The sequence below is a fragment of the Onychomys torridus genome, chromosome 15 (assembly GCF_903995425.1).
Source record: "Onychomys torridus chromosome 15, mOncTor1.1, whole genome shotgun sequence".
Taxonomy (NCBI): Eukaryota; Metazoa; Chordata; class Mammalia; order Rodentia; family Cricetidae; genus Onychomys; species Onychomys torridus.
In genome coordinates this window covers 19,702,177-19,728,903 of record NC_050457.1, presented here as the reverse complement: position 1 = coordinate 19,728,903, position 26,727 = coordinate 19,702,177, and the positions used below count along the sequence as shown (strand labels likewise).

General features: G+C 42.1%; 1 protein-coding gene and 1 non-coding gene across 3 annotated transcripts in view; both read left to right on the top strand.

Moving 5' to 3' along the window:
• The window catches only part of Sv2c (synaptic vesicle glycoprotein 2C), a 183,415-nt gene that overhangs the window by 25,226 nt on the left and 131,462 nt on the right, over positions 1 to 26,727 (top strand). For both annotated transcript variants that reach the window (XM_036206940.1, XM_036206941.1), the window contains exon 2: positions 23,329 to 24,011. In XM_036206940.1, coding sequence (XP_036062833.1) covers positions 23,432 to 24,011 — 580 coding nt within the window. In that variant the 5' untranslated portion in view covers positions 23,329 to 23,431. The remainder of the gene's footprint in view (positions 1 to 23,328; positions 24,012 to 26,727) is intronic.
• LOC118596606 lies at positions 5,013 to 5,117 on the top strand. Its single transcript, XR_004946716.1, has one exon. It is a non-coding gene; the product is annotated as a U6 spliceosomal RNA (small nuclear RNA).

The following is a 26,727-nucleotide window of genomic DNA, read 5'->3' as shown; positions in this document are numbered from 1 at the left end:
GACATTCAACACTGACCTGTGGCCTCTGCATATACATGCATGAACATTTGCGTATGTACACTACACATATTTATACACAAAATAATAACAACAAAATAAATTAAGAAAGATAACCCATCATGCCCACATTTATTTGATTGGGCTAGAGAGATGACTCAGTGGTTAAGAACACTCACTGTTTTCGCCGAAGACCTGGGTTCCACTCCCAGTACCAACATGGTGGCTCACAACTGTCTGTAACTCCAGTTCCAAGAGTTCTGAGTTCTGTAGACATCAGGCACACACATAGTATGCATATGTGCATACGGGCAAAACACTCAAGTAAATTAAAAAAAGAATCTTGCCAGGTTTTGAGATGCACTCCTTTCATCTCAGCACTTGGGAGGCAGAAGCAGATGGATCTCTGTGAGTTCAAGGCCAGCCTGGTCTACAGAGTGAGTTCCAGGTCAGCTAGGGCTACATAGAGAGACCCTGACTTAAAAAAAACAATCTTTAAAAATTTTTTCTGTGGTTTTTTGAGACATGGTTTCTCTGTGTAGCTTTGCACCTTTCTTGGAACTTGCTTTGGAGACCAGGCTGGCCTTGAACTCACAGAGATCTGCTTGCCTCTGCCCTCCCAAGTGCTGGGATTACAGGCGTGCACCACCACTGCCCGGCTAAAAATATTTTTAATTGCAGTTACTTACTTAAATAAGTAAAGAACTTACTTGTGTGTGTGTGTGTGTGTGTGTGTGTGTGTGTGTGTGTGTGTGTGTGTGTTTGCCACTGCACACATGTGGAAGTCAGAGGACAACTTGTAGGAGTTGGTTCTCTTCTCTGCCATGTGGATCTCAGAGACCAAACTCAGGATGACAGGCTTTACCTGCTAGGCCATTGTCAGTAATTTTAAAGAAAATGTTTTTCCTTTTTGAATTTCAAACTAAATCCTATGTTATAACACTGCAATGACTGTTTAGAAGTATCATCAAAATGCAATGATTATTTTACACACACACACACACACACACACACACACACACACACACACACACGTACCACCAATGGACCAGAAATCCTTTAACTGTTGGTTTTTTGATTATTTCAAGGTTTTATCAAATTATTGGCTTTCTATTTTGATATTTACCAGCAACTAACATTATTCCAAAATAAGATAAATAATGCACATAGTTGATGCTTCCCTTAGTATTGCTTGAGCAGATACACATCTGGTGGAATGCCAGTTAGATTAATGTTCTGCTGTGAATGTGTTCAGCAAAATATAGAAGCTCCTCTGGGGGTGTTTCAGGCTCTGGGGGATGAAGCACAAATGTAAAAATGAAATTTCTTGCTCACTGAAACTCAGCCCAGAGCAGTCAAGACTCATGGCAGAGCTTGCTTAGACTAACCAGCTCTTCTGTGTTGATTCATGAGTGTTGTTCTTCATGCTGCTTCCTCTTTTAGGAGTTTTACAATTCTGCCTTACTGTTTATTTTGGATGCACACTACTAATTTCTAAGAAGTAAGAGAAAGTCACAAATTTCAAATAATAACTAACAGTGAAAGACAATTTAGGCATTTTTCTTTCCAATTTGACTTTCGGGATTTTAACTTCCCATTAGCTTAGGAATGTGTTGTTGCTTTCCTGTGAAAAATGAAGATGCTTTTATAGATCACAACATAGCAATTTAGTTATTATCCTCAGCTAGTTTACATAATTAAGATTCACAGACTACCTAATAACAAATGCCGTTATTACAGTCTTTCTGTTTTGACTCTGTGTTCTGTGATTTTTAATATTCAAAGCATCAACATGCCTTATAAATTTCAATTTAAAAGCAAACAGAAAACTCAGTGAGGTCTCACACATGTGTCTAGGTCTCTAAAATATGCATTGACTTTATTTAAGATTTATTGATTTTCTTTCTACTGTTTTCATTTCTTCTTCTTTTATCTCCAGAGAACCCAGTCTAAAGATTAACCACCTGTTTTTACCAATTCATGGGCATCTTACTGGAATACAGTTATATTCATTTCCAAGACTGCTTTAACTCATTTGCAGCTATCATTAAAAGTCTGCAGAGGGGCAATGGGATAAATACTATCTACAGACAACAATGTGGGTGTTGTAGATGGTTGAGAGTTTGTGCTGACCATCAACTGCTCTGATGTCTATCAGTAAGGGCTTAGGAGCTGACCAGAGTGCTGAAATGTGCGGCCTGCTTGACTTAAGAACAAACAGGACAGCATTTCCTTGGGGGGTTTATTTGGTTGTGGAACTGAAGCTAAATCCAGGGGATAATTCTCAGTACCCACCTTTCTTCTCCAGATAACAACAGGACTGATTATTAAGAGATTGTTTCTCAGCTCCAAATCTACTTTTGAGTATTCTGTTTGTCATGCTGGAAATGGTGGTCACAGCCTGGATTCCTGAGATAGCTCTATATCATGTTTGACCAAGAGGAGAAAGAGAGTCTGGATGAGGGAGAAGGGCTTCCCTTTCCCATTTGCTGCTTCCCATGGACTTCTGCTCTGTGAAGGTTCTTGGGAGTGGCATGCCTTAGAAAATGTCTAATCACAATGGTGGCATACTTGTGCTTCAGCACAGAATTTCAGTTTCCACTTTCCAAGATGGTTGAGAAACTAACCTGTGTGCATTGAACAGTGTCCCCCCCATAAATTCCATGTCCTCTCAGGCCCCCAGAATATGGCTTTATTTGGAAATGGGGTCTATGCAGAGAAAATAGTTAGGATACAGCTATACTTGGGGTAGGATAGGCCCTAAATCCAGTGACTCATGTCCTTACAAGAAGACTATGTAAAAGAGAGACAGAGATTGGAGAAAAAGATCATTATCCATGAAATGCCAAAGATCACAAGCAGCCACGAGTAATCAGGGAGGTATGGAAGCGATTTCTCCATCAGGGCCTCCAGGAGGGCATGGCCTGCTGACACCTTAACTTCTGATTCTAGCTATGCAAGGATAAGTTTCTGTTATTTTAAGCCATGACATGTGTGATAATTTGTACTTTGAAAATGAAAATGCTGCCTTGTATAGGCCCACCACAGTCTCAAGCAGATCCTCATGTTAGAGCAGGGTTCTAAAATTCCTCTCAGTGTCTCTTCTTGATCCATCAGACCAGTCAAGAGCAACTTCTTTTTGAAAGCCTGATTTTCAGATCTATGGGCCCTTCCTCTAAACTTAGTTAAGAACTAAAATCCCTCACCTTTATTCACCCACCGCCCCATCCTGAAATCAGGAGGAGATATAGTTATTTTTCTGGCAGCTGCCACCTTCATAATACCTTAGATCTCTCTTTTCATCTTTATGTTAGTTGTTAACTTGATCATCATTTATGTTAAATTTTCTCCTTTCAGTCTCTTGTCTAGAACCTGACAATTGAGTGGCTCTTTGCTAGGTCTTCATATCAATACCCACTGACGTCACACTCTTTGTCTTCCCTTCTTGTTTGACATTGGTGGCATATCCTCTTCCCCCTGGCCTCATATATGGCCTTCATGAGCAGGCTGCAATCCTCTCTGCTCCTCTAGTCTCCTTACCCCCACAGTGTTCTCTTTTCTTGTGGTGATTTCATTCATTGTTTTGTCTTTAAAATCCAGTCCTATGCATCAGCTCCCAAGTACGTACCTGTGGCCCAGACTCCTGTCCACTGGCTTTCATCTTGCTACCCACTTCTCTCTTGGCTATCTGATGGACATAAAAGCCAAACTCCCCACCCTTTTCTATACCTCACACCAGTTCCTGTTGCTTCTTTACCCTTCCTTAACTCTATGGATGGAAAATACACACTCCACTTTCCCATTTTCTTCTCAGCCGACCTCAGGAAGTCCTTGTGCCTTTAGCTTCGGATTATACCTGGAATCTGACCACTTCTCACCATGTCTCCTGCTGCCCCCAACAACTGTCTGAAGGCTTGACATACCCAAGCCACTCCTCTTCGGTCTCTCTGTTCCTGTCCTTGTCCTTCAAAGATCCAGTGATGTCACTGGAGCAGTTCCTGGAGTGAAGTCACGTCACATCTCTCCTCTGCTCAGGACTCTGTAAAAGCCAAGTCCGCACCTGAGTCACTGCCTTTGGGAGTTCACCCTCTGATATCCCTTTCATTACTCTGTGCCAGCCTCACTGTTGGAACCCTCCTGTTCCTCTGACGCACCACAGGTACTCCTCACTTAGGGATTCTACTCTCTCCTTTCCACTACAGACATCCTTGCTCCATATATCATTTCAAGTGACTCTCGTCTCCTATAATTTTCTTCTCAACAATCCCTAATCGAATTATCTGGTTATAGCTACAGCCCGATCTCTCCTTCAGTCTCCTTGCTTTATTCTATTTTTTCATAGTATAGATCACCTTTCATAAACTATATGCTTTGTTTTCATGTACCTATTATCTTTCCTTCTACTGTTAGCATGTAAGCTCCATGAAGCAGGGACCTTCCTCATTGTACCTGAAGTATGCATGACACTAAGCAGAAATCTATCAGAACACACCCAATGCCAAAAGAATGAAGGCGTTCAGAGATTAACAAGAGCTCAAGAGATGCATTGTACCCTTAAACTAATGCAGGCTCCCCCAAATGAAGTCACAAGGGCATTAAATGCTAACAGAAGAGATTTACAGTTTAATGGAAAAATAAACAACTATAATACTTAACTTCTTTTAAAGAAAAATCAGTGAGCATTTCAGGAATGAAATGACTAACGACATGTTTGGAAGCTTCTTCAAGAAAAATATGGGGCTGCAAAAGGCGAGAATTAAGCCCCATATTATTCTGGCATTGGATAATAGTACAAACTTTTTTTTCTTGTAAATCTAAGTGTTTAATATACAGTTACTTCTGTGAGTATAATGTTAACCTTTAGGCCACTAAATACAACTTAGCAAACACAAGTGGGCCGACTCAGAGTCAGATTTTACAAAATCACAATATAAATATAGCAAGTAAATAATAGTTCTCAAATGACATGTTCATTCAGCAATATGTTGAGTAGGGAAGAATTGATTCCATAAGTAGTGCTGTCTGGAAGCACATGTACTGTGCCTGGAATAACACAGAGAAGATTAACATGGTTCCCACACAAGGGTGACATCCAAATTAGAGAAGCATCCCATATTTTAAAATAATTATAATTAAATAAGAAAAAAAGAATTGAGAACTGATTGCATAAGATATATGAAGAGTACTTAAGGAGCCCTTTAAGTTTTCTTAGCAGAATTAATTTCCATAGTGCCCTGTTAATATTGGTCACATTTAAATTCTTTATTCTTTTTTGGATAAAGTGTCTCATTGTGAATTCTGGCTGGCCTGGAACTCACCATGTAGAACAGACTGGCTTCAAACTTACAGCAATCCTCTGTCTCTGCCTCCTGAATGTTGGCATTATACCCATGTGAACCACCCATAGCTAAATTTATTTTGTTTTTGAAGTCAGTAAAACATCTACAGATCCTTTTAAACTTTACAGAAAACCGAAGTACGTAAAAGTCACACCTGAAGAAAAGGTCATCCATACTTAGTTTATGCAACAAAGTAGGAAAATGTTAGAGGTATTTGTTTTTCATACAGTTTTGCAAGTGTTTGGCTCTACAGAGCACAGGAAACCTTTTAAGGGTGGGCTCTGGCCCACTTGATTGACAGAGTCAGCAAATGATCATAAGATGAGAAAGCAACATTAGGATATTTTAAAACAGGGTTTTTGAAATTCTTGTTTTTTTGAAATAATGGCGAAGTCGTATGATGAAAGGAACGCACTTTATAGTTACATAAACAAAATGAAAATGATGTCTTCTACATAAGGATAAAAGAGGAACTGAAGCAGTGGTCAGAATATGGAAACAGAGAGATGGAGGACGGAGACAAGGCCAGATTAGACATGAGCGACACGTGCAAAAGTTGCTCTCAAGAAGTTGTTTTAGTGTCTGTGTTTATGTAATGTTTCTGGGCACAGGGGCTTTCCACATTCTGTTCCTCTCCACATTTGTGATAGATGGTTTTACATCAACTTGACACAGGAGGGAGCCATCTGAGAAGGGGAACCTCAACTAAGGAAATTCGTCCATAAAAATCAGGTTGTAAGCAAGTCTGAAAGGCTTTTTCTTAACTAGTGACTATGGGGGAACGCCCAGCCTGTGGTGGGTTGTGTCATCCCTGGGCTGGTGATCCCGGGTTCTATAATAAAGCAAGCTGAGCAAGCTATGGAGAGCAAGTTAGTAAGCAGCTCCCCTCTATGGCCTCTGCATCAGTTCCTGCCTCCAGGTTCCTGCCCTGTTTGAGTTCCTGTCCTGACTTTGGTGATGAACAGTGATATGGAAGCATAAACCAAATAAACCCTTTCCTCCCTAACTTATTTTTGGTCATGATGTTCCATCATAGCAATAGTAGACCTAAGTAAGACAATATTCTCTTCTGCAGAGTGAAACATTCATATTCTGTAAAGACTAATCTGGTTTTCCTTGGGTTTGCCTTGTTAGCACTTCACCCTTCATGGTAAGAAAGACTGTATTTTCTGGTTTCCAGCTAAAGCCTCACATTATGCTTTGCTATTTGACCTAGGGATCCTATGACTATATATCTGAGTTCAACATTTCTCTCCTAAAGAAAACAGAGATAAATTGTTAGTTTGGTTAATTGTAGTTTTTATTTTAAGTAGATTAGGTTGTTTAGCATAAAGAGGGATTGACCTACTTGGGGCTATCTGCTGGTGTTTTTCACTCAACATCATCCTGTTTGACCTGAGAAGTGGTATGATTGGCTGAGGGTCCCTGCTAACTGGCAAACAAGGGGTGTGAGTGGAGGTTGACCTTCCCTTTATCCTTTTGATGGTCCTTGTGAATTTATGATCATGGTATCAAGTAACATTTTGTTCTCATGAGAATATTTAAAGTGACAATGTGTGTTAGAGAATTAGTTGCCAAGGTTTAACTGTGTGTTATAACACATATATAGTGTTATAACACATGACTGATGCCTGAGCTTTCAGTGATGGGGCCAGTGTAAGAATGAAGTCAGGGAAAGTTCTGGGATTCTTTTCATTTGTGCTTATAAATAGTCTGTTCACTCTTTTTTCTTTAAACAAAAAGCATGTGTGTGTGTGTGTGTGTGTGTGTGTGTGTGTGTGTGTGTGTGAGAGAGAGAGAGAGAGAGAGAGAGAGAGAGAGAGAGAGAGAGAGAGGTCTGTGTTCATGCATATGTAAGTCATGCATGTTCAGCTGCCTGCAGATGCCAGAAGATGTCAGGATAACTGAAGCTGGAATTACAAGTGGTTGTGAGCACTTGCTGTGGGTGCTGGGAACTAAATTCATGCCCTCTGGTAGAGCAGTGGGTGTCTCTGAGGCTGGAAGGACATGTAATTCTCATTTTGGAGATGCGTGGGGAAGTGAGTACAGACTAAACACCAGCGACATATATTACAAATTTAATCAAATATGAGTTTATTTCATGTACAGTCAGTTCTCTTTGAGGTTGCTATGGGTTGAATTGGGCCTCCCTGATAGGTGCATCGAGACCCAGATCCCAATAGCTATGTGACCTTGTTTGGAACTAGGATCTTTGCAGCCATTTTAAGGTGGAGAACCGGCATGACCGGTAGACTTATGGGAAGAGGGGAACTTGGGCACAGGCACACAGGGAGCAAGGCCTGTGACAACTGAGGTGGAGAGTAGAACTACACAGAGACAAGAAGCACTAGGGACCCATGAACACCATAACACACCGGGAAATGGCGAGGAGAGAAGCTCTGAGGAATTCAGAGGGAGCCAGGCCACACCAACACTGGTTTTCAACCTCCAGAACTGTGAGATCATTGGTTTGTGGCTTGAACACACTTAGTGCTGTACCCATACAAAGTAGTTAATGAGGGCCATAGGTGATGGTGTGTGTGGAGTATAAATGCTATATGCCATGCAGATGACACACCATATATGTCTGTCCCCACACATGCAATGGCTGACGGTTGAATCGTGGCCATGTTGCAGTATCAGTACCTGTAGTGGATAGCCATTCCAGCCTTGGCCTGGAAGTTCCAATCCCCATTGAGACTTCGGTAATGGTCACGCCTAGAAGGCGGGGCTAACAGAGGACGCTGAAGACCCAGGATCAAAAGGAGAGGCCTCTATTGGTTCCAGGACCCTGGATGCTGGAGGTAGACCAAGCAGAGCTCTCCAGAGAACATCGCCGGACTGCGTCATACCTTCCCCAGACCCTGCAACCTACCCCTTCATTTATAAGCTACCCCACAAAATAAACCTCCCTTTTAACTACGTGGAGTGGCCTTAATAATTTCACCAATAAGTACCATGCTGCATGAGGAAACATTTTAGGAAAAGAGGTTTGCTTGGTTCTACCTGCCTTTAGAAAGCATTTGGGGCAGGGGTCTTTAAAAGAATTAGAACTAAAAGCATTTTCAGCAGATGAAGGCTTTTCCATCCAGTAAGTGAATAGTCCACTCATTGTATCTTTGTTGTTTTGTTATGTTTTTTGTTTTGTTTTTCTAGCCAATAAGTAGGGCAGCCCTCAAAACCCCCATGTCTTGAACATTCTTTTGAAGCTTAAGTCATCGATCATTTTTGTGACTTTAGATCTTCTCATGTCTGGTGACAACTATAATGTACTGTCCACTTTCAGCATGCAGTTTCTTCTATGTGTACCCGAAGTGGACAACGGGTGTGTCCCTGCCTATGCCCAAGACCCCCGTGTGTATAGCCTACCAAGCAATGTGATGTGTATTCTGGTAAGGTGTGATGGAGCAAGGGTCCTACTTGAGAGTGGCTGTTTAGGGCATGGGCTGTACCTTCTTCTCCCTGGTCTCCTTGTCCACCATTCATCAGGGACTGCTCACCCCAGGTATCAGAGAATGTGTAACAGAGTGAATGTCGCTGTGACCTGGGTGGAGTAGGGCGGGGGGAGCATCCATTTCCCTGATAGACTTTGAGTGATGAGTTCCTTCACTACTGTTGTATTAAAATCTAGAGGTGTCAGGCTGGAGAGATGGCTCAGCAGTTAAGAGCACCATTTGCTCTTCCAAAGGTCCTGAGTTCAATTCCCAGCAACCACATGGTGGCTGACAATCACCTGAAATGAGTTCTGGTGCTCTCTTCTGGTTGGCAGGGATATATGCAGACAGAATACTATATGCATAATAAATAAATAAATCTTTTTTAAAAAACTGGATAAAGAGTTAAGTCTTGCTGGGCGGTGGTGGCGCACGCCTGAATCCCAGCACTCGGGAGGCAGAGGCAGGCAGATCTCTGTGAGTTCGAGGCCAGCCTGGACTACAGAGCAAGTTCCAGAGCAAAGCTACACAGAGAAACCCTGTCTCAAAACAAAAACAAAAACAAAAACAAAAAGCAAAACCAAAAAAATCTTGATGTGTCTTTCTCAGAGAGCCACACAATTTCCATATGACTACAGCCAAGGAGGACTCTTCATGATGATTGTGTGAAGTAGAAGCTCAGTGTGAACTGTGTGGGAGTCTGTTGGGGGATAAAGCAAGGTTCCCCTGCAGGGGGATGTGTTTGGTCCTCTCTCCTTCACATCGTACATTTCCCCATAGGGCTGGGTGACTAGTTCCCGCTGCTGGATCTAGACACAAAAGATGGAAGCAAGTCCTATCCTCCAGCAACACTGGCCGTGAAGCTGCTTTTACCTTTCCACGATGGGATCAAGAGAAATCCAAATAAATGTCTCTGCCTGGTGTCTTACTGGTGCGTGTGCTGCTCCATGGTGTGCAAATAACACTGATCGCAAGAGGAAGCCTCAATCATTGTCCAGGGAGCTTTCTCCTCATTGGCAGGACTATTCCTGATGTCTCTCACCGCAGAGCTCCCCAGTGCTGATCCCAGGGATTCTTCTGGAGGATGCTTTGCTGGGGAAGAGCTCTGAGGGCTGAGTTTGGTGATGCTATATGACCCTTTCTTGGAGGCTCGTGATCCATATTAGCTTTTCAATGGCTCTGAGAAGGCTAGCAAAGAGGATTTCGCTTTGCCTGAGCATGTCAGTCATCTGTTTAACAAGTTGTTTTATATTCTTTTAGACGTTATAATTTAGATGAAAATGACACAGAGTATATCTCAGTTGTCATGGGGTGTATCTTGTGGGGTGTCGGACAATGAACAGTTAATTCCTATGTACTGTTGTCAGATGGAGATATGATCAAGGATACTGCTCAGGGAGTGGTGATGTAGAGATGCTATGGTCCAGGGCTCTATGCAGTGCCATGTTTAGTTTGTTTATTTACTTTTGGAAAGTGAACTTAATATCTCAGTGATGAACATTACAGAAAGACAGAAAAGAAGCACAGAGACTGAGGCAGAAAGAGGTTCTGTCAGTATGGCTGGGTAGAGAGAAGCCGATGGTGGACAGTAAAACTAGGAAGCTTTCAGAGGGGAGCAACGTCTTTTGTCATGTGATTAAAATGGATTTCTGTGACTGATGTGTTGGGAAGAGACTCTAAGGGGACACAGATAGAGTCAGAGCCAGAAAGGCAGAGAGGAGGCCCTCAGAGTGTCTAGGTGACATGTGATATCACTTGGAGCAAGCAGCATCAGATGGGGGAAGGTAACAGAGGTGACATACTTGGCCACAACTCCTCCCTCTTCTTTAAGGAAAACTTTTGAATTATTTTTTGTGATGGATTTGGGGAGAGCACTGTTGTATGTGATCAGTTGTCTTTCTATTGGTCAGGAATGAGCTTTCCTACCTTTGTAGTGAGCTTGGAGCCCCCAAAGCTAACAGAACATTTTGCTTTTGGTACATGTGGCCAAAGGTGAATTACACCTGGCTCTAGACATAGGACCATTTGGGTAGTCCCAGAGAGCACTAGAGGTCTTTTTTATTTTACCTGCATCTAGCATGGGTGTGTGCAAAAGGTTCAGCCTATGTTTGGGTTGTGGGCTTTGTTGTTTATTTTCAACTGTATTGAATTCTTATTATGCACTTTCATTAGTCAGTGAACACCTCTACTTGTCTACCTTTGGGCTAATCAGCTCAACTTAGGACCTATCCTATTCCATAGTACCAACATATAGATCGTATGATGTTGTAAGACTATTGTCTTTGCATGTTCTCACAGGAATAAAAATCCGTAGATGGAGAGTACCTAGAAGCCTTTATTTGACTTACTTATACTTACAGTTGGGTGTGGTCTACACCCACTGCACAGCAGGTCACATAGTTGCATGCAGTGAGCTTTGAGATTGCCTAGGGCTCTAACAATCCAAGATAAGCCAAAACATGGTCCCTGGCCTTGTAGAATTTTGACTCTGCCCATTTGGATGGATGGCTTCTGACTTTTCTTGTGACCATTGCTTTGGGAGCAGATCTGTTCTTGTACATTGATGTAATATTCAGTACCCCAGGTAGATGGCCCTAAAACCAGAAGTCCCTCCTGTTCTCCAAAATATAACTTTCATAGCCAATCACTGAGCTTAAACATTTACAACTTAGACATTGTGTTGAATTGTACAATTAAGAAAGAAATAGCTCAGAGGAGTGTGAAGCATTCCAGCATGTATATGCTGTGAGTGAGTTAGTTTAGCAGCTCTTCTCCTAGGACAGTAATGACTTTACTAGAAAAACAGAAAGGAAAGCATTCTTTTTAATGGTTCCTTTAACATCTTATGTTGCGCATGCTAGTATGCTTGTGCATGTGTGCATGCACGCACACACGCAGTTCCTTGAGGTAAAGACCTGCCTCCAAGCTTGTTTCTCTGGACACATTGCTACTATGCACCAGCTGAACCCTGCCTAGAACACAGAGCATCCAGTACGGCGATGCTGTTCTTACTTTTTCCACACTCTGCGGGGAACTTGTGCATTAATAACCTCCCTGGTCTCAAAGCTGCTCCTCCCCAGAACCATGGAGTACCTGTGGGGTTGTTCAAGGAGGCTCTGACACCTCCTTTCCAGAGGCAGCAAGCAAGGGAAACAACGACATGGGCATGCCGTAGGGACAGTGCCATGGGGACTGTGTCTCTGTGCTCAGGTGGTGCCAAAGTAAACACAGGCAGCTGCTTTCATCACCACCTCCAGGAACCTGGCAAAATGAAATATTTACCAAGTAAAACTTAGACAAAGGGGAAAGAGAACACACGTCATTTCCAGGCAGTATGGGGGCCACGGGGAATGGGGGACACCCACCAGCTCTAGGTGGCTGTTTTCACATCTTGTTGGCATTCCGGGGATCATAGACTTAGCCAAGGTCTGGGGAAGTCTTTGCTCTAGTCAGAGTAATATGAAGAAAGCCAATTTGATACTCTGGCTGTGCTTTAAATTGGACCAACAAATATGCTCAACTCATTGCCCTGTTTCCTGCAACGGGATAGACAGACAAACAGGCATGCTTATTAGAGTTTTCCTTTATAGGTTAAACCTTAGGGGACCTGGCCATGGTCGTCCTTGGGGAGAGTGAGTCTCACCTTCATGGTCCCCAGCTGTGCTTTCAGGGTAGGGCAGGGCACAACCAACCTAGCCAGTCATCACTTTTCCATTCTAGAAAGGAAATTGCAGCATCACTGCTGTGGGGGATGAATTCTGACTATAGGTTACATCCTTCCATCCTTTAATTTCAGGTAAACCAGCGGCATTTGCCGGGCAAATGTTTTAGTCTTTACAAAAACACTGTCCTTGCCTGTTTTGAACTGTAAGGCTGGTAAGAGCAGCAGCAGTGCAGGAACCCACATGTGTGTCTGATTCATAAACAAAATCACCGTTCGTGTCTAAAATTTAAATCATTTCAATGTGTCTGAGCCACCTGTTTCCTCGAGGGACACTGAGTTCTTGTGAAGATCTGGGAGCAGCTGTGTGCCTGTTGCGTTGAGGTAATACATGGGAGGCATGACTAGCTTTAGTTTTCCATTTGGGTTAAAGTGATTCCTGAAATGAGTATTTGGCTGGCTCTGTAGCAGCCTTTAGACACACAGGGTAGAGATGTCTAATTTATAGATGGTGCTCATTTCTTTTTCTTCTCTTTCCACCGGTAGGCAAACAAGAGCAAATAAATGACTCCAATTTTGTCACAATACTTAGGGAGCAGCACATAGGCACTATCGGGGTTCTCTTCCATGGCTTTGACTTTTCATCTGACTGTCCTCTTTCCTCTAGACTACCTCTAAGGACATTAGACACCCGGAAGTCACTGATGCACCATGAGATGGTTGTAGTCACAATAAACATGTCTACACATGTCAAAGGGCAGAGCTAACGAGATCAAGGAACAAATGTTCTGTCTCCAAAGACCGGGTGGAAATCCTAAAGGATTTTCTAAAAGAAATCCTGTATTTTTCTAGATCCTAGCACATCCTGCCAAGGCTTAAATGTTGCGGCTTAAGAGATTGACCCCAGAGTGCTGGTCAGGAAGTAGTGGAGTGTGGAAGGAATTGCGTCAATGTGGCACTACCCTTAGAGAATTGATGTTGGTCTCCTGAAGGGAGTTTGTGCTTACAAAAGTGGGTTCTCATAAAAAGAGCAAGTCTGGCTCCTCCTTGGCCTCTGGCTTCCTGTCTTACCCTGGAATCTTTTCCATTTTCCTGCGGCCATTTTCCTCCCTGATTCTCTGCCATGTTGTAACACAGCTAAGGGACCCTTGCTAGAACTTGAACAAATGGAGCCGCATGATCTTGGGCTTTCAGCCTCTGCAACTCCAAGCTAAACAAATTTCTTCATTTTATTAAGTAGACAGATTATGCTATTTTGTTATAATGGAAAATGAACTAATGCATTTCTCCACTCTATACTCAACTCAGCTCAAATACAAGGTTCTTTCTACAACCTTCAGAGCCCCTAATGATCTGTCTCTAGTCACTTTCCTGGATTCTCTCCCCCGACTCTGGTTAGCTACTCACTTTCTCTACCTTGTATGGGCCCTTGCTCTTGTGTGCTGTTCCCTGTGTCTGAGCCCCTGGGTAACAGCATGATTTACATCCTGGCCAGAGTCAGCTCTTATTCAAGCTTCATCTTCCAATCATCACTCCCTGGACCACTTGTCCTAGAATACCTCATCCACCATGTAATGCTGCATCATCCCTCTGGGCAGCCATTAGCTATGTGTGGTTGTTGTGATTCAAAGTGTTCCTTTCCTGTTTTGAAAACACTAATACAAGACATCAGAATGAATTGCTCCCTGGAACTGCTCTGAGTCCCTATCCTGTCTTGTTTTTTTTAAATTTTTATTTCTAGGACTCACTGCTGCGTGAAATAACTTCCTTTGTTTCAGTGTGATGGTAGAGGAGCAAATTCTATACAACCAGGGACTTAGTGTCTTATTCAGTCTTTGCTTTTGAGCTCCTAACATAATGCCTGATATCACAGGCTCTTAATAAACATTGAGTGATTGATCTTTTAATCCCTGGAGAAATAAGCAAGAGTCATGGCTACAAGTCTGATGCTCCCATCCCCACCCCCCAGCAACATGTCTTCCAGGCCAGGCTTCCTGGAAGGAACTTGGCTCCTGGCTTTGCCCATTGAGTTCCTCATATGATTCCTGAGTCCCAGTGGAAGAGGCACATTCACAGATGGCCATTTCAAGTCAGGCAGTCGCTCAATGCTGGGGAACCATCTGCCAGAATGTCATTGGTCAATTAATGGAAGTGAAGGAATGCCTCTCTGCATTTGGGAATAGGAATTGCATGTGTTTGTTTGTTTGTTTGTTTGTTTGTTTCCTTCCAGCTGAGTGTTCTTCATAATGGGGATTATTTGGATTCTCCTGAGGCATCTAGTCTGCCAAAGGGTTACAGTAGACTAGAGATGACTTGGAGACGGAATCTAGAAGTACTGAACTCTTTCCAGGATCAACTGAGGATGCCCTGGGCCCACTTACCACTTCATCCCACAGAGCAGTGTCACAGAACATGGTGTCAGAGAAGGGCCCAGGAGGATCTAAGATGAGGAGCTCAGCAAAGACTGTTCTCAGACTTCCCTTCCTGAATTACCATCCAATGAGTCTGACTCAGTCTTTGTAGTCCACCTCATCTGTTCCACAATGGATTCTCCAACAGATGCTGATGAAAGGCAGAAGACACTTCTAGACCCACTGATGCCCTGATGGAAACAAGAGCCTGTGGCCAGATTATATGTCATGGTTCTGAGAAACCAATAAGCAAATATACAAATCAATATAAATATGTTTTAAATATACATGTGTATGTATATATGTATGTATGCTTGTACTTTGTTCATTAAATAATTTGCACAATAAGGAACTATATAAACTTCTCTGAGTAGCATTAAGGAAGGGTTGGATAACATTTGCATGAGATGTCTATTATTAGACTTTTTTAGTTCTGGAATTAATTTGTAAACTTAGTGCAATATTAATGGAAATATCTATGAAACAAATAACCAAGCAACTCTAAAGTTTATTTGGAAGACAGATTAAAATATTAAAAATGTACTTTTTAATGATGAGTCATGAAGGGAACATGCATTGGTATAAAATATAATAAAAAGTCAAGCTAGTGAAGCTAAGAGTAGATGAGCATTCTGAAACAGAATAGGAGTCTGAAGAGGTGTTGACACATGTAAGAACTTCTTTTCTTGTCTGGGGATATTTTAATACTGTTTCTGAAATATTTGGTAGCTACCCTCACCTCATACAATTCACAAATAAGTTACAAAACTAAACATTAAACAATTAAACTAAAATTAATTCTTCTAGAGATGCATACCTTAGGAGCTCCACGGGGCCTTAATAGATTTGCTAACAAGCAGAAAATATGAACAAAGAACCTAATCAAGTGGATGATATAAAAATGATTTAGTAGCTATTCATGGCAAAATAAAATTCACCATAGATAAGACCATCTTAGAAAACTATGTATGGCGCACACAGGAGTTTCTGTTTCTCTTAAAATCCAGTAAGCAAGAGACTGGAATATCTTGTGTCTGCCTTCTAATCGCACAAAGTGAGTTGACATTTGTCTTCTCCCTGTTAGAAAGGCCAGAATCCCAGCTCAGAGGTGTGAGCAGAGCCACTGTTTCTCCGACAGCGACCCATCCCTTGACCTCTCAGGGTGGGTGGGTCTAGGACCCCTTGACTTCTGGCTGTTGCTATAATCACTACTGCTTCCCTTCTGTGTCTTTTCTGTCCTTTCACAAGGACAGTTGTCCCTGGATCTACAGCATAACCACACAGTCCAGGGAGGCTTCATCTCAATATTTTAACATAATTACCTATTTTTTTTCCAGCTAAGATACCATTTATAGAGTCTGGTGGCTAAAACACGGACATGCCTTTCTGGAGGTGACCACTAAAACTACTGTCAACCCAAAATGAGAATGGCACAGGATGAACATTTTCATGAGAGATGTTCAATTTTACCAGCAGTCAGATGCAACTTAAAATGATAAAAAACATGTTTTTCACTCATCTCAACAGCCAATTCCTGGTATAGGAGAGAATACAGGATAATAGAGCCCCCTCTTTATCTTCCTGGATGACACACAGTAGTTTTTAAATTGCCAAAATGAGGTTTTCCTTTTGACCTCAGGAATCCTCAGTACACTTTGCTAAGATTAAAATAATAAAGACAGGGCTGCTGAGATGGCTCAGCTGTTAAAGGCTAGGCTCACAACTAAAAATATAAAATAATAAAAACAGCCTAATGGCAGGAGACAGGTCAGATGAATTATAGCCCAATGCAAATTAAAGTGGTAGAATAACATTTAAAAACAAGAGAAAATTTCACTATCAAAGCAGGTTACGAAAGCATCCACCCCTGGACCAGGGTGATGGATTAAGTGCATTGCCAGTCCCTCCCACCCCTATACCCTAGTCCATGCCCTGGGTAATATTTCAAAATACCATTTAAATAATAATCCCCAAAGGGCAAAGAAATCCTCAGAGGATAGAAATGAAAAAAAAAAAAAGACAAAGATAGCATGAGACTGAGACCATGTTGCAAGTTATGACTAGTGTGTGGTTAGCAGGCAAGTTAGGAGTTGGGAACACTCTGTCCACCCAGCTACTAGAAAGCTGTAGGCAGAGATTAGAAAATGCCACCCAGCCAAGATGGAAATCCCAGGCCTTCCAGCATCTGTGCACAATTGGGAATCCAGAACTACTGAGAGCAAATGATGGGCAAACTAGTTCAGCAGTTTGTCACCCCTTTGGGGCTGGAGCAGAGGCAATCACAAAGTCCTGTAAGAAAAACAGAAAACCCATAGGAAGCTTCACAGAGCTGTGTCCTCGCCTGAAAGGAATCTTAAGAGTGCTTTGGATTAGTTTTCAGACTTAGTTTCACTTTTAAAACTTATTAATGATAAAGATTTCATTTGTGTGATTATATCTATTGACCAAATATTAGGAAATAAACCTGAGAATGTTTTTTTTGAACACAAGAATCCACAAAGACACATCCCATCAGCCATCAGGGCAATGATGTCACACTTATCCATGAGAACACATCCCATCAGCCATCAGGGCAATGATGTCACACTTATCCATGAGAACACATCCCATCAGCCATCAGGGCAATGATGTCACACTTATCCATGAGAACACATCCCATCAGCCATCAGGGCAATGATGTCACACTTATCCATGAGAACACATCCCATCAGCCATCAGGGCAATGATGTCACACTTATCCATGAGAACACATCCCATCAGCCATCAGGGCAATGATGTCACACTTATCCATGAGAACACATCCCATCAGCCATCAGGGCAATGATGTCACTACTTAATCATGAGGACACATCCCATCAGCCATCAGGGCAATGATGTCACTACTTATTCATGAGGACACATCCCATCAGCCATCTGGGCAGCGATGTTACTTCTGACCAGGCAACTTTTGCAGATGGCCACTATCCATTCATGAACTTTTGAGAATGAAGTCAAACCACAGCTTTCTGCTTTTATAGACCCTCACAGTGTCCTTGAATAATCTTGGGGATTTCCTGGAGAGCCAGCCCCAGGTGACATTCTGAGAACTACTACTCTAGAAGGTATGCTGACAGCCAAAACTTACTACACGTAAAGATGAAATCTTGTGTGGCTTGAGATAGTCACTGACCCAACAAGTAGGAAATTTCACAGTGGGAGAGTTATAGATGCTAAGGAGATCTGGTCAGTGTTTCAAATACTCAAATGCATGTGTTCAGTGTGATCTGACCAGCTCCATGCTCACGCCCCCTCACAGTCTAAATGTTGGAAGCAGAATTGCTGATTGTTAAGAATGACTATCTCTAGGTTGTAGAAATACACATCTATCTATCTATCTGTCTGTCTGTCTGTCTGTCTGTCTTCTATCTTCTATCATCTATCTGTCTGTGGTTCTGAATTTTCAAATTATTTCCCCAGGACATCCGCTATGAGGTAATATCTTTTTTTTTTTTCAAAAAAGAACACAAAGTGGAGGTAAATTTTGGAAGAGTTGCGGGGGAGGGAAGAACAGAGAGTGAATATGATCAAAATGCAAAGTATAAGATTCTCAAGGATTTAATAAAATATATTTAAAATCCTTTTCTCAGGTATTTTTATTGTGATAAAATAAATGTAACATAAAATTTTTCATTTAATCATCTTTAACTGTACACTCACAATATTCTCCAACCATCATCATTGTCCTTCTTCATAACCCATCATTTTGTAAAAATTGAACCTTTTTATGCTTTTAATAACAGTTCCCTACTCCTCCATTCTTCCTGCCCCAGGGAACTGAATTTTTTCATAATAAATCCCTCTGCACAATCCCTGCATACCAGGCATTTACAAAAAGTCTAGATGAATCCCAGGCTACAGGTGGTGCTGCCGTGTACCAAAGATTCATTTCTGCCACAGGCTCACAGTTTCACTAAAAAGTGGTTGATATGAAGCTTCAAAGGGTGAGCTGTGGGGTAGGCCTGCCCAATTTGATATTTTTCTGCCATGAGACAAAGGCTTGCTGTATAACCCAGTCCGGCCTGACATTCACTGTGGTGAGAATAGATTGGCTGCTGTTATGGGTACCAGTATGCAGTGAGTGCATGGTGTTTTTAAATCTATGGAAAGGCACATGTGAAAAACATACAAGTTTTAGTGAGGAAGAGCATCCCAAGAGCTGTTTATGGTCCTGATGATGAGGGCAAGAGTGAAGGTAGGGGGCTTTGTGGACAAACAGAAATTTATATTGTGTGAGAGTGTGTGTGTATTGTGTGAGTCTGTGTATGTGTGTGTGTGCATGTGCATGAGCATGTGCGTGTGTGCGTGCGTGTGCGTGTGTGTGTGTGTGTGTGTGTGTGTATGAGTTAGTATGTGGGGGGAACTTGTGTGAAGCAGCTTTAAAATACTATGTGGCATTACTAGATATATGCTATTTTGTTAACCACCAAAACAGAGAACACACACACACACACACACACACACACACACACACACACACACACACACACACACACACACATACCCTCACCATACACACACCAAACTTCTTGTCAGAATAACTCTCATCAATATGTAGAGGTCACCCTTTCTATATTTGTGCAAAATGTGCAGATCACTGGATATATCAGATGTCATTGATATAAAGTTATTTATTTTAAATCTCACCTTTAAAAAATACAGTGTTGATCAGCTGTGGGTTCTATGGCTCAGCACGATGGTCGGGGAGTTTACACAGAATGTGAAGACTGGGGGCTCTTGCTCAGTGTCAGAGTGTTTGCCCAGCACATTCAGGGCCCCAAGTTTGATTCCCAGGATTGCCAATAGAAGAAAGATGATGACATGCACTACCCACACATGCCTGAGGCTTTTTCATCGTGCTTCTTGGCTTTTCTTTGTGTCTTGTTTCTACCATCCAGTACCCTCCTCTTTTTCAGAGGACTGCCTCTGAGGTGCTGGATCTGCTTTCCACTCTATGCAGAGAGCTGCAAGCACGTGTGTTTCAGGGTTGCCCTAGGTGCCCTTAGCTAACACTTGACAGGTGTGGAGGTGTGAAAGGGTAGAACCTTGTGCTTGAGTGAAGAACAGCCCCGAGGCATTACTGCCGTGGGATGGTCTTTCTGTAGGCTGTGAATATGTGTTGCTACCATTGGTTAATAAAGAAGCTGCTCTGGCCTATGGCAAGACAGGTTATAGCCAGGCAGGAAATCCAAGCAAAGATACATGGGGAAGAAAGGTGGAATCAGGGGAGATGCTGTGAGTTGCTGGGGGGGGGGGGTGCAAGGTGTAATAGAACACAGGTAAAGTCATGAAACACATGGCAATACATAGATTAATAGAAACGGATTAATTTAAGAAGTAATAGCTAGCTAACAATAAGCCTGAGCCATAGACCAAACAGTTTGTAATTAATATTAAGCCTCTGAGTGATATTTTATAAGCTGCTGTGGGGCTGGTGGGACACGTGACTTCTGTCTGAAGTCCTTCTGAAAGACTGTGCTGAGGTCTTCACTTACATTTTAGGCCTTCTACTCAGCAGGGCCCTGTCTGACTTTTTACACACACACACACACACACACACACACACACACACACACACACACACAACCCTTTCTTAAAAGGTATGTGTCTGGCTCCCAGTATGCAGCTCTGCTTCTGGGAATCCTGATTTCATAGATGTCAAATCTGTCCAAACACAGTGTGAAGTGAAAGTCATTTAACCCTCACAACAGCATGGAAGAACTACCACCTTTATCTCATGGTGAAGGAGTCCTATTTGAGTAAGAAAGAATATCATCATGTGTCTTTTGGAGATTGTGGAAGTTTCTAGGCTTTGCCTAATTTCCTGCCCTCTTGATCACTGCACCTTGTTTAGCATCATAATTTTATCTCTAGAAAGACAACCACCATGTTGTGATCATTTCCATGAACAAACAAGACCACACTTGCGAATCACTATCCATTTAAAGCTATCATTGATTTTTTAAAAAAAAAAGATATCATTAACATAATATAATTTAGAAAAGAGGATTTGAGACAGTTTTAGTACAGAGAGGAAAGAATAGCAATCAGGCTGGAACAATCACTCATCCCCCAGTGGGAGCACTGAATGACGCGGATGAGGTGAGGGCACAAGCCTTGGGCTCAGACCTATCTGCTCTGACAAGCCCTGTGATCCTTTCTGCTTTACTGTTCTCAGCTGAAAGATGGATACCAGAGACACAACGTTTATTTAATAGGATTGAAATAATTTGGAAAAATATAAGGGTGTACATAAAATGCTTTATACATGCCTAGTGTAATATGCACTAAACCAAACTAAATTTGTTTTGGTTTTCTTTTTTCTTTTTCATATCATTTGTGTATTTGTAGTGAGTGAGTGAGTGTGTGTGTGTGTGTGTGTGTGTGTGTGTGTGTGTTCACAAGCATGTGTGCACCCATGCATGTAGGAGTTTGGGGTTAATGTTGGAACTCTTCCTTGATGAGTCTTCCACATTCATCTTTGAAGCAAGGTCTCTTAATCAATACCAGAACTGACCAATATGGCTCATCTGTCTAGCCAACATTATCTAGGGATTCTCTGTCCTCTGCCATTGGAGAATAGAGTTACAGGAATGCTGCCACCCAGCATTTCTATGGATTCAAGGGATCTCACACCAGTCCTTTGCTCAAGCAGAAAATACATTAACTGTTGAACCATGTCCCTAGCCCATTGGTTTTTCAATGAATTTTGGGTTTTATTTGAAGCAGGCAGGGCCTGGTGCACAGTATGTGTTGTACTCTGTCATTTGTTTAGAAACAAGGGAGTACTTCCTGCAAAACATAAATGATGTTTTAAGATGACTGTGAGCCTTGGCCATACCTGGTTAGGAAACTTCACTCTGAGAACTACTGCTTTCAATCCAAGCATGGCTTTTGTATTAGTTAGCATTGCATCACCACAAGTATCTAAGAGAATTTTAAAGGAAGAATTTCTTTTAGCTGCATTCCAGATGCAATTTGTTGTCACCTGACTCTGTTGTTTGTGAGTCTGTAATCAGGCAATCAGGCAGAGAGAGCATCATGGCAGAAGTCTGTGGTAGAGCTGAACTTCTCACCTCATGGGGGCCGGAAGCAGGTAGCAAGAGGAAAGAGAGGAACCGGGTACAATAGTGCCCCCAATGAAGTAGTGACCTACTTCCTCCTACTTGCCTGTGAAAGAAACATCACTTCCAACGTGACATCGAATTCTGCATCCACCAGTGTCTACACTCGAGGACAGTAGAGATAAAGCATGGAGGGTTTTATACACAAAGGAGGTGGAGGTGTGAAGGCACATCACACCAGGCTTTCCTCTTCCTGTCCGAATGCAGTGAGCTCTGAGAGGGAAGAACTCCACAAACAAAATATGTGTTCTAATTCCATGATTGTCACATAAACTCACTTGATTACCTGCCAATTTCCCACAGATGCAGCTGCTGTGGAAAGGGAGGTATTGTGTCCATGGGGAGTGCCTTGGGAGACTTTTTTCAACAGCGTACATGGGGTGGGGACAGTGCAGTTTGACAGGTAGAATGACAGTCTGAGAATAGAACAAGGAGCTGTTCAGTGCAAGGAAAGAGAGACCACGGGTTCTAGTCCTCACTCGGCCGTGACATCACTGTGTGTAGATGGATGTCCTGTGAGTCTTGTGAGTCAAGATACATCTTTACATCTTTTTTAAAAATATTTTTTAATTCTTGGTGAATTTCTTACCATGTGTTTTGATAATAATCATTCCCCTTCCTTCAATTCTTCATCCAGTCTGAGTGCACTTGTGCTGCCCAAACACTCAAGTGTAGGGCTGTTGTAGAGCATGGCGGTCCCACTGGAGTTCATCGTCTTAACAAAAACTGACTCTGCTTCTCCCGGCAGCTGTTACTCACCAAGAGCTCCTCAGCTGGCCACCTCTCCTCTCCCACCCCGTCTCCATGCTGAGACTCTTTTCCAGCCTGAGCTTGCCCAGGTCTTATGCATGTCGTCACAACCTCTGTGGTTTCATTTGTGTAGCTGTCCTGTTGTCCCTGGGAAACAGTTTCCTTACAGTCCTCCACCACCTCTGGCTCTTAAATCTTTCTACTCTCTCTTCTTTGATGGTCTTTGAGTCTTGGGGGAGCCTTTGGAGACAGGATGTTTGTGTTTTAATAGCTGTAAGGTGGTCAGCTTCATTCTCAGCAGAATACCTGAGTAACGTTACCCTGAGAGCAAGAGTCTTTAAAACAAAAACTACAGTAACAATCTTGGCTAGCTACTCCAGGTACAGGTTGCACTTGAGCAAAGAAGTTGCATGGCGTGCTTGTGCGTGTGGGTGCAATCAAAGCAAGAAAAGTGAGTTCTGTGTCTTTCTGTGTCTTTCTATGACCATGCCGGGTAGTGAAAAGGGCCCAAGAGCTTGGTGGTGGAAACCATAGGGAAAGGAATAATGTGCCTCTCTCCTGCTTCTTCTTGTACAGCTCTATTCTCAACCACAGGGGGAGGATGCTCTTCCAGCTGAGCTGCTGAATACTCCGTCCGTGGACACTTCCCTGCTGTGCCTTGGACGTCAGCTGAGACAACATGGAAGACTCCTACAAGGATAGGACTTCACTGATGAAGGGTGCCAAGGACATTGCCAAAGAGGTGAAGAAGCAAACAGTGAAGAAGGTGAACCAGGCCGTGGACCGGGCCCAGGACGAATACACCCAACGGTCCTACAGTCGGTTCCAGGATGAAGATGATGATGATGACTACTACCCACCTGGAGAAACCTACAGTGGAGAGGCCAATGATGATGAAGGCTCCAGTGAGGCCACTGAGGGTCATGATGAAGAGGATGAGATCTACGAAGGGGAGTACCAGGGCATCCCCAGCATGAACCAAGGGAAGGACAGCATAGTGTCTGTGGGACAGCCCAAAGGAGATGAGTACAAGGACCGCAGAGAGCTGGAATCAGAGAGGAGGGCTGATGAAGAAGAGCTGGCCCAGCAGTATGAGCTGATAATCCAGGAGTGTGGCCATGGTCGTTTCCAGTGGGCCCTTTTCTTCGTCCTGGGCATGGCGCTCATGGCAGATGGTGTGGAGGTGTTTGTGGTTGGCTTCGTGTTGCCCAGTGCAGAGACTGACCTCTGCATACCGAATTCAGGATCTGGATGGCTAGGTGAGTGCTTTATGTCAGTGAGACAGTTCTGAAAACGCTTTCTTTATGGAACACAGAATAAACAACTCTCATCTAGAGCATTGCATTTTCCCAGCAATTTTTAATGAAAAATCTTATAAATGCAAAAAAAAAATTAGAGAAATTGTGTGTAGTGAGCACCTGTATAGAATCTTACCTGGGTTCTGTAGATTTTTTTGTAATTCTGTAAATTTTGTGATAATTTCTTCATGTTTTCTATATTCATCAATACAACTTATCTGTGTGTATATTAAAGTAAGTTAGAGAAAAGTATTTCAACCTACTCTAGGAAAGTCATGTGCCATTTAATGCAAAGTGCATCATTAATTGATATGCAAATGTTATACAAAATCTACACATACACATAGCTCTGACATCACTAGCAATACAATCTTGTAGGTTACTATTATGAATATAGCCTTTCATTAGCCAACACACTAATATATTTCTCATGGGTACTTGGCAGTATAAACTTGCATTGATCTCTCTCTCTCTCTCTCTCTCTCTCTCTCTCTCTCTCTTGAGACAGGGTTTCTCTGTGTAGTTTTGGTGCCTGTCCTGGATCTCGCTCTGTAGACAAGGCTGGCCTCGAACTCACAGAGATCTGCCTGGCTCTGCTTCCTGAGTGCTGTGATTAAAGGCATGCACCACTGCCACCCAGTGAGTGATGTCTCCTTATTTGACTTCTAAGGTAGAGCTGGGGATATAGCTCAGTGGTAGAGCACTTGCCAAGCATGTGCAGAGCCCTGGTTTTGATCCCCAGTATCTTTATTTAAAAAACTCACTTAGTGCTCTTCTAAATAGAGGTTAAATAAACTCATGAATGTTGATTCCAGATATTACATCTAATACCGTCACTTATTTTTAGAACACTGATGCTTTTTCGATCTATGAGAATGATTGCTCTTTTTTTTTCCAATTAGCTTTATACATAGAATTTTCTGTAGGAGATTTTAAATTTGTTTTCAGGGTTTGTACCTTCATACCTAAGCTGGACAAACTTCATTCTCTAATATGATTTTAAAATCGGCTTCAAATTTTAGTAATAATTCAGTTCTATGTGTTGAGATATGACTTGTGTAAGGTGTCTAAACAACAGATTCAGTTTTTGTATTCAGTTCACCCTGTGTCAAGGTTCTTATTCTCATGGAGCTGTGATTAATATTCTTGAGGTAAGCTTGTGTGTTTTATACATTGCTTGATACTTGATACACTAAGTCAAAGGATTGTCAAACTCCTCTTAGAAGTTCTACTTCAGGGCTCAGCAGTTAAGAGCACTGGCTGCTCTTCCAGGGGTCCTGAGTTCAATCCCCAGCAACCACATGGTGGCTCACAACCATCTGTAGTGGGATCTGGTGCCCTCTTCTGGCGTAAAGCCATCCATGCAGATAAAGCACTTGTATATACACAAAATAAATAAATCTTTTTAAAAAAAAAAAAGAAAGAAAGAAAAAAGAAATGCCACCTCAAAGAACATGTTTGTGTGGATGGAAATCTTTACACAATTCAGAGTCTATAAAAGAAATCACAATACTACTGTCTATGTTTCTGGGAGAATTCTATAAACCAAGCTTGAGAAACCTAGAACATAGCATTTTTTGTTTTGAAAAATAGTTAGTTTATTAAATAATGTCATAATCGTTGATGCAAAAAAAAATTGTACGTGGCTAGATGTCACTTCTCAGCTTTCTCTCTGACACCACAAGAGAAAATCACAAAGGCGAGAAAGATAGACATTGGGACATTGTTTGATTCCTTTAAAGCATTTTATTTTCTAAATTAGCTCCTCTCTCTGCGTTTGTATTTATTTCCTCCTATGTAAATGAAGAAAACTCGATTCATGAAAGCAGATTGTGAAGGGTCACAGGTGTGAGCTGGAAATAACCTGCATGTTTTTGCTGATAGACTCACGTGTGTGTTCAACCATTAAAATGCAGACCTCACCATACTTCAGGGAGAGAAAGCTCAGCTAGTCATCAAATTGATTTTTTTCAGCAGATTTCTCATATCTGACACTGTGTTTTGCTTTGCTGATTTCCTTTTCCTTTGGTAGGCAAGTGTATCAGTACAAGCCTGCTTGTCCAGGAATTTTCAAAGTTTTGCCAAAGGAATGGATGTATCAGTAGAATGTTTCAAGTCAGATCCTAAGGATTGTATTGCCTAAGGATTGTATCCACATGGGTACTTCCTCATTGCAGGCTTAAATTTGGAAGGAAGCCCTTCTCAAGCAATGACATTAGCTTTTATATTGGAGACATTACAGGAAAGCCCAGGCCAGACTTGCCCTTTTTCCTTTATCTTCATGGTGCAGAATGGAAGCCCAGCGTTGGGTAGGGTTCCCTTATCAGTCTATCACAGATACGTCTGCAGGTGGCATGGACAAGTATAGATAAAACTGTAGAAGAAGAGGCACCTGGACTGTTTCATCTGTCTATCAAGGCTGCCTGCTTTAGTGAGTCAAAACTGTGTCCTCAGGAGGACTCGGTTTCACTCAAGGGTGTGAGTCCCTAACAGAAGTGTTTTTTTTTTTTTTATGGTTTCATGACTCTGCCTTCTAGACTTGCATTTCAATTATTTTGCCATTGTAATTTCACTCATAATTGCATTCTAACAGAGTCTCTTTAGACAATCATTTAAATTGTTTTGCCATTTTCATTTCATCGGATAATGGCTTTGTAATATAATTACCACACTAAGT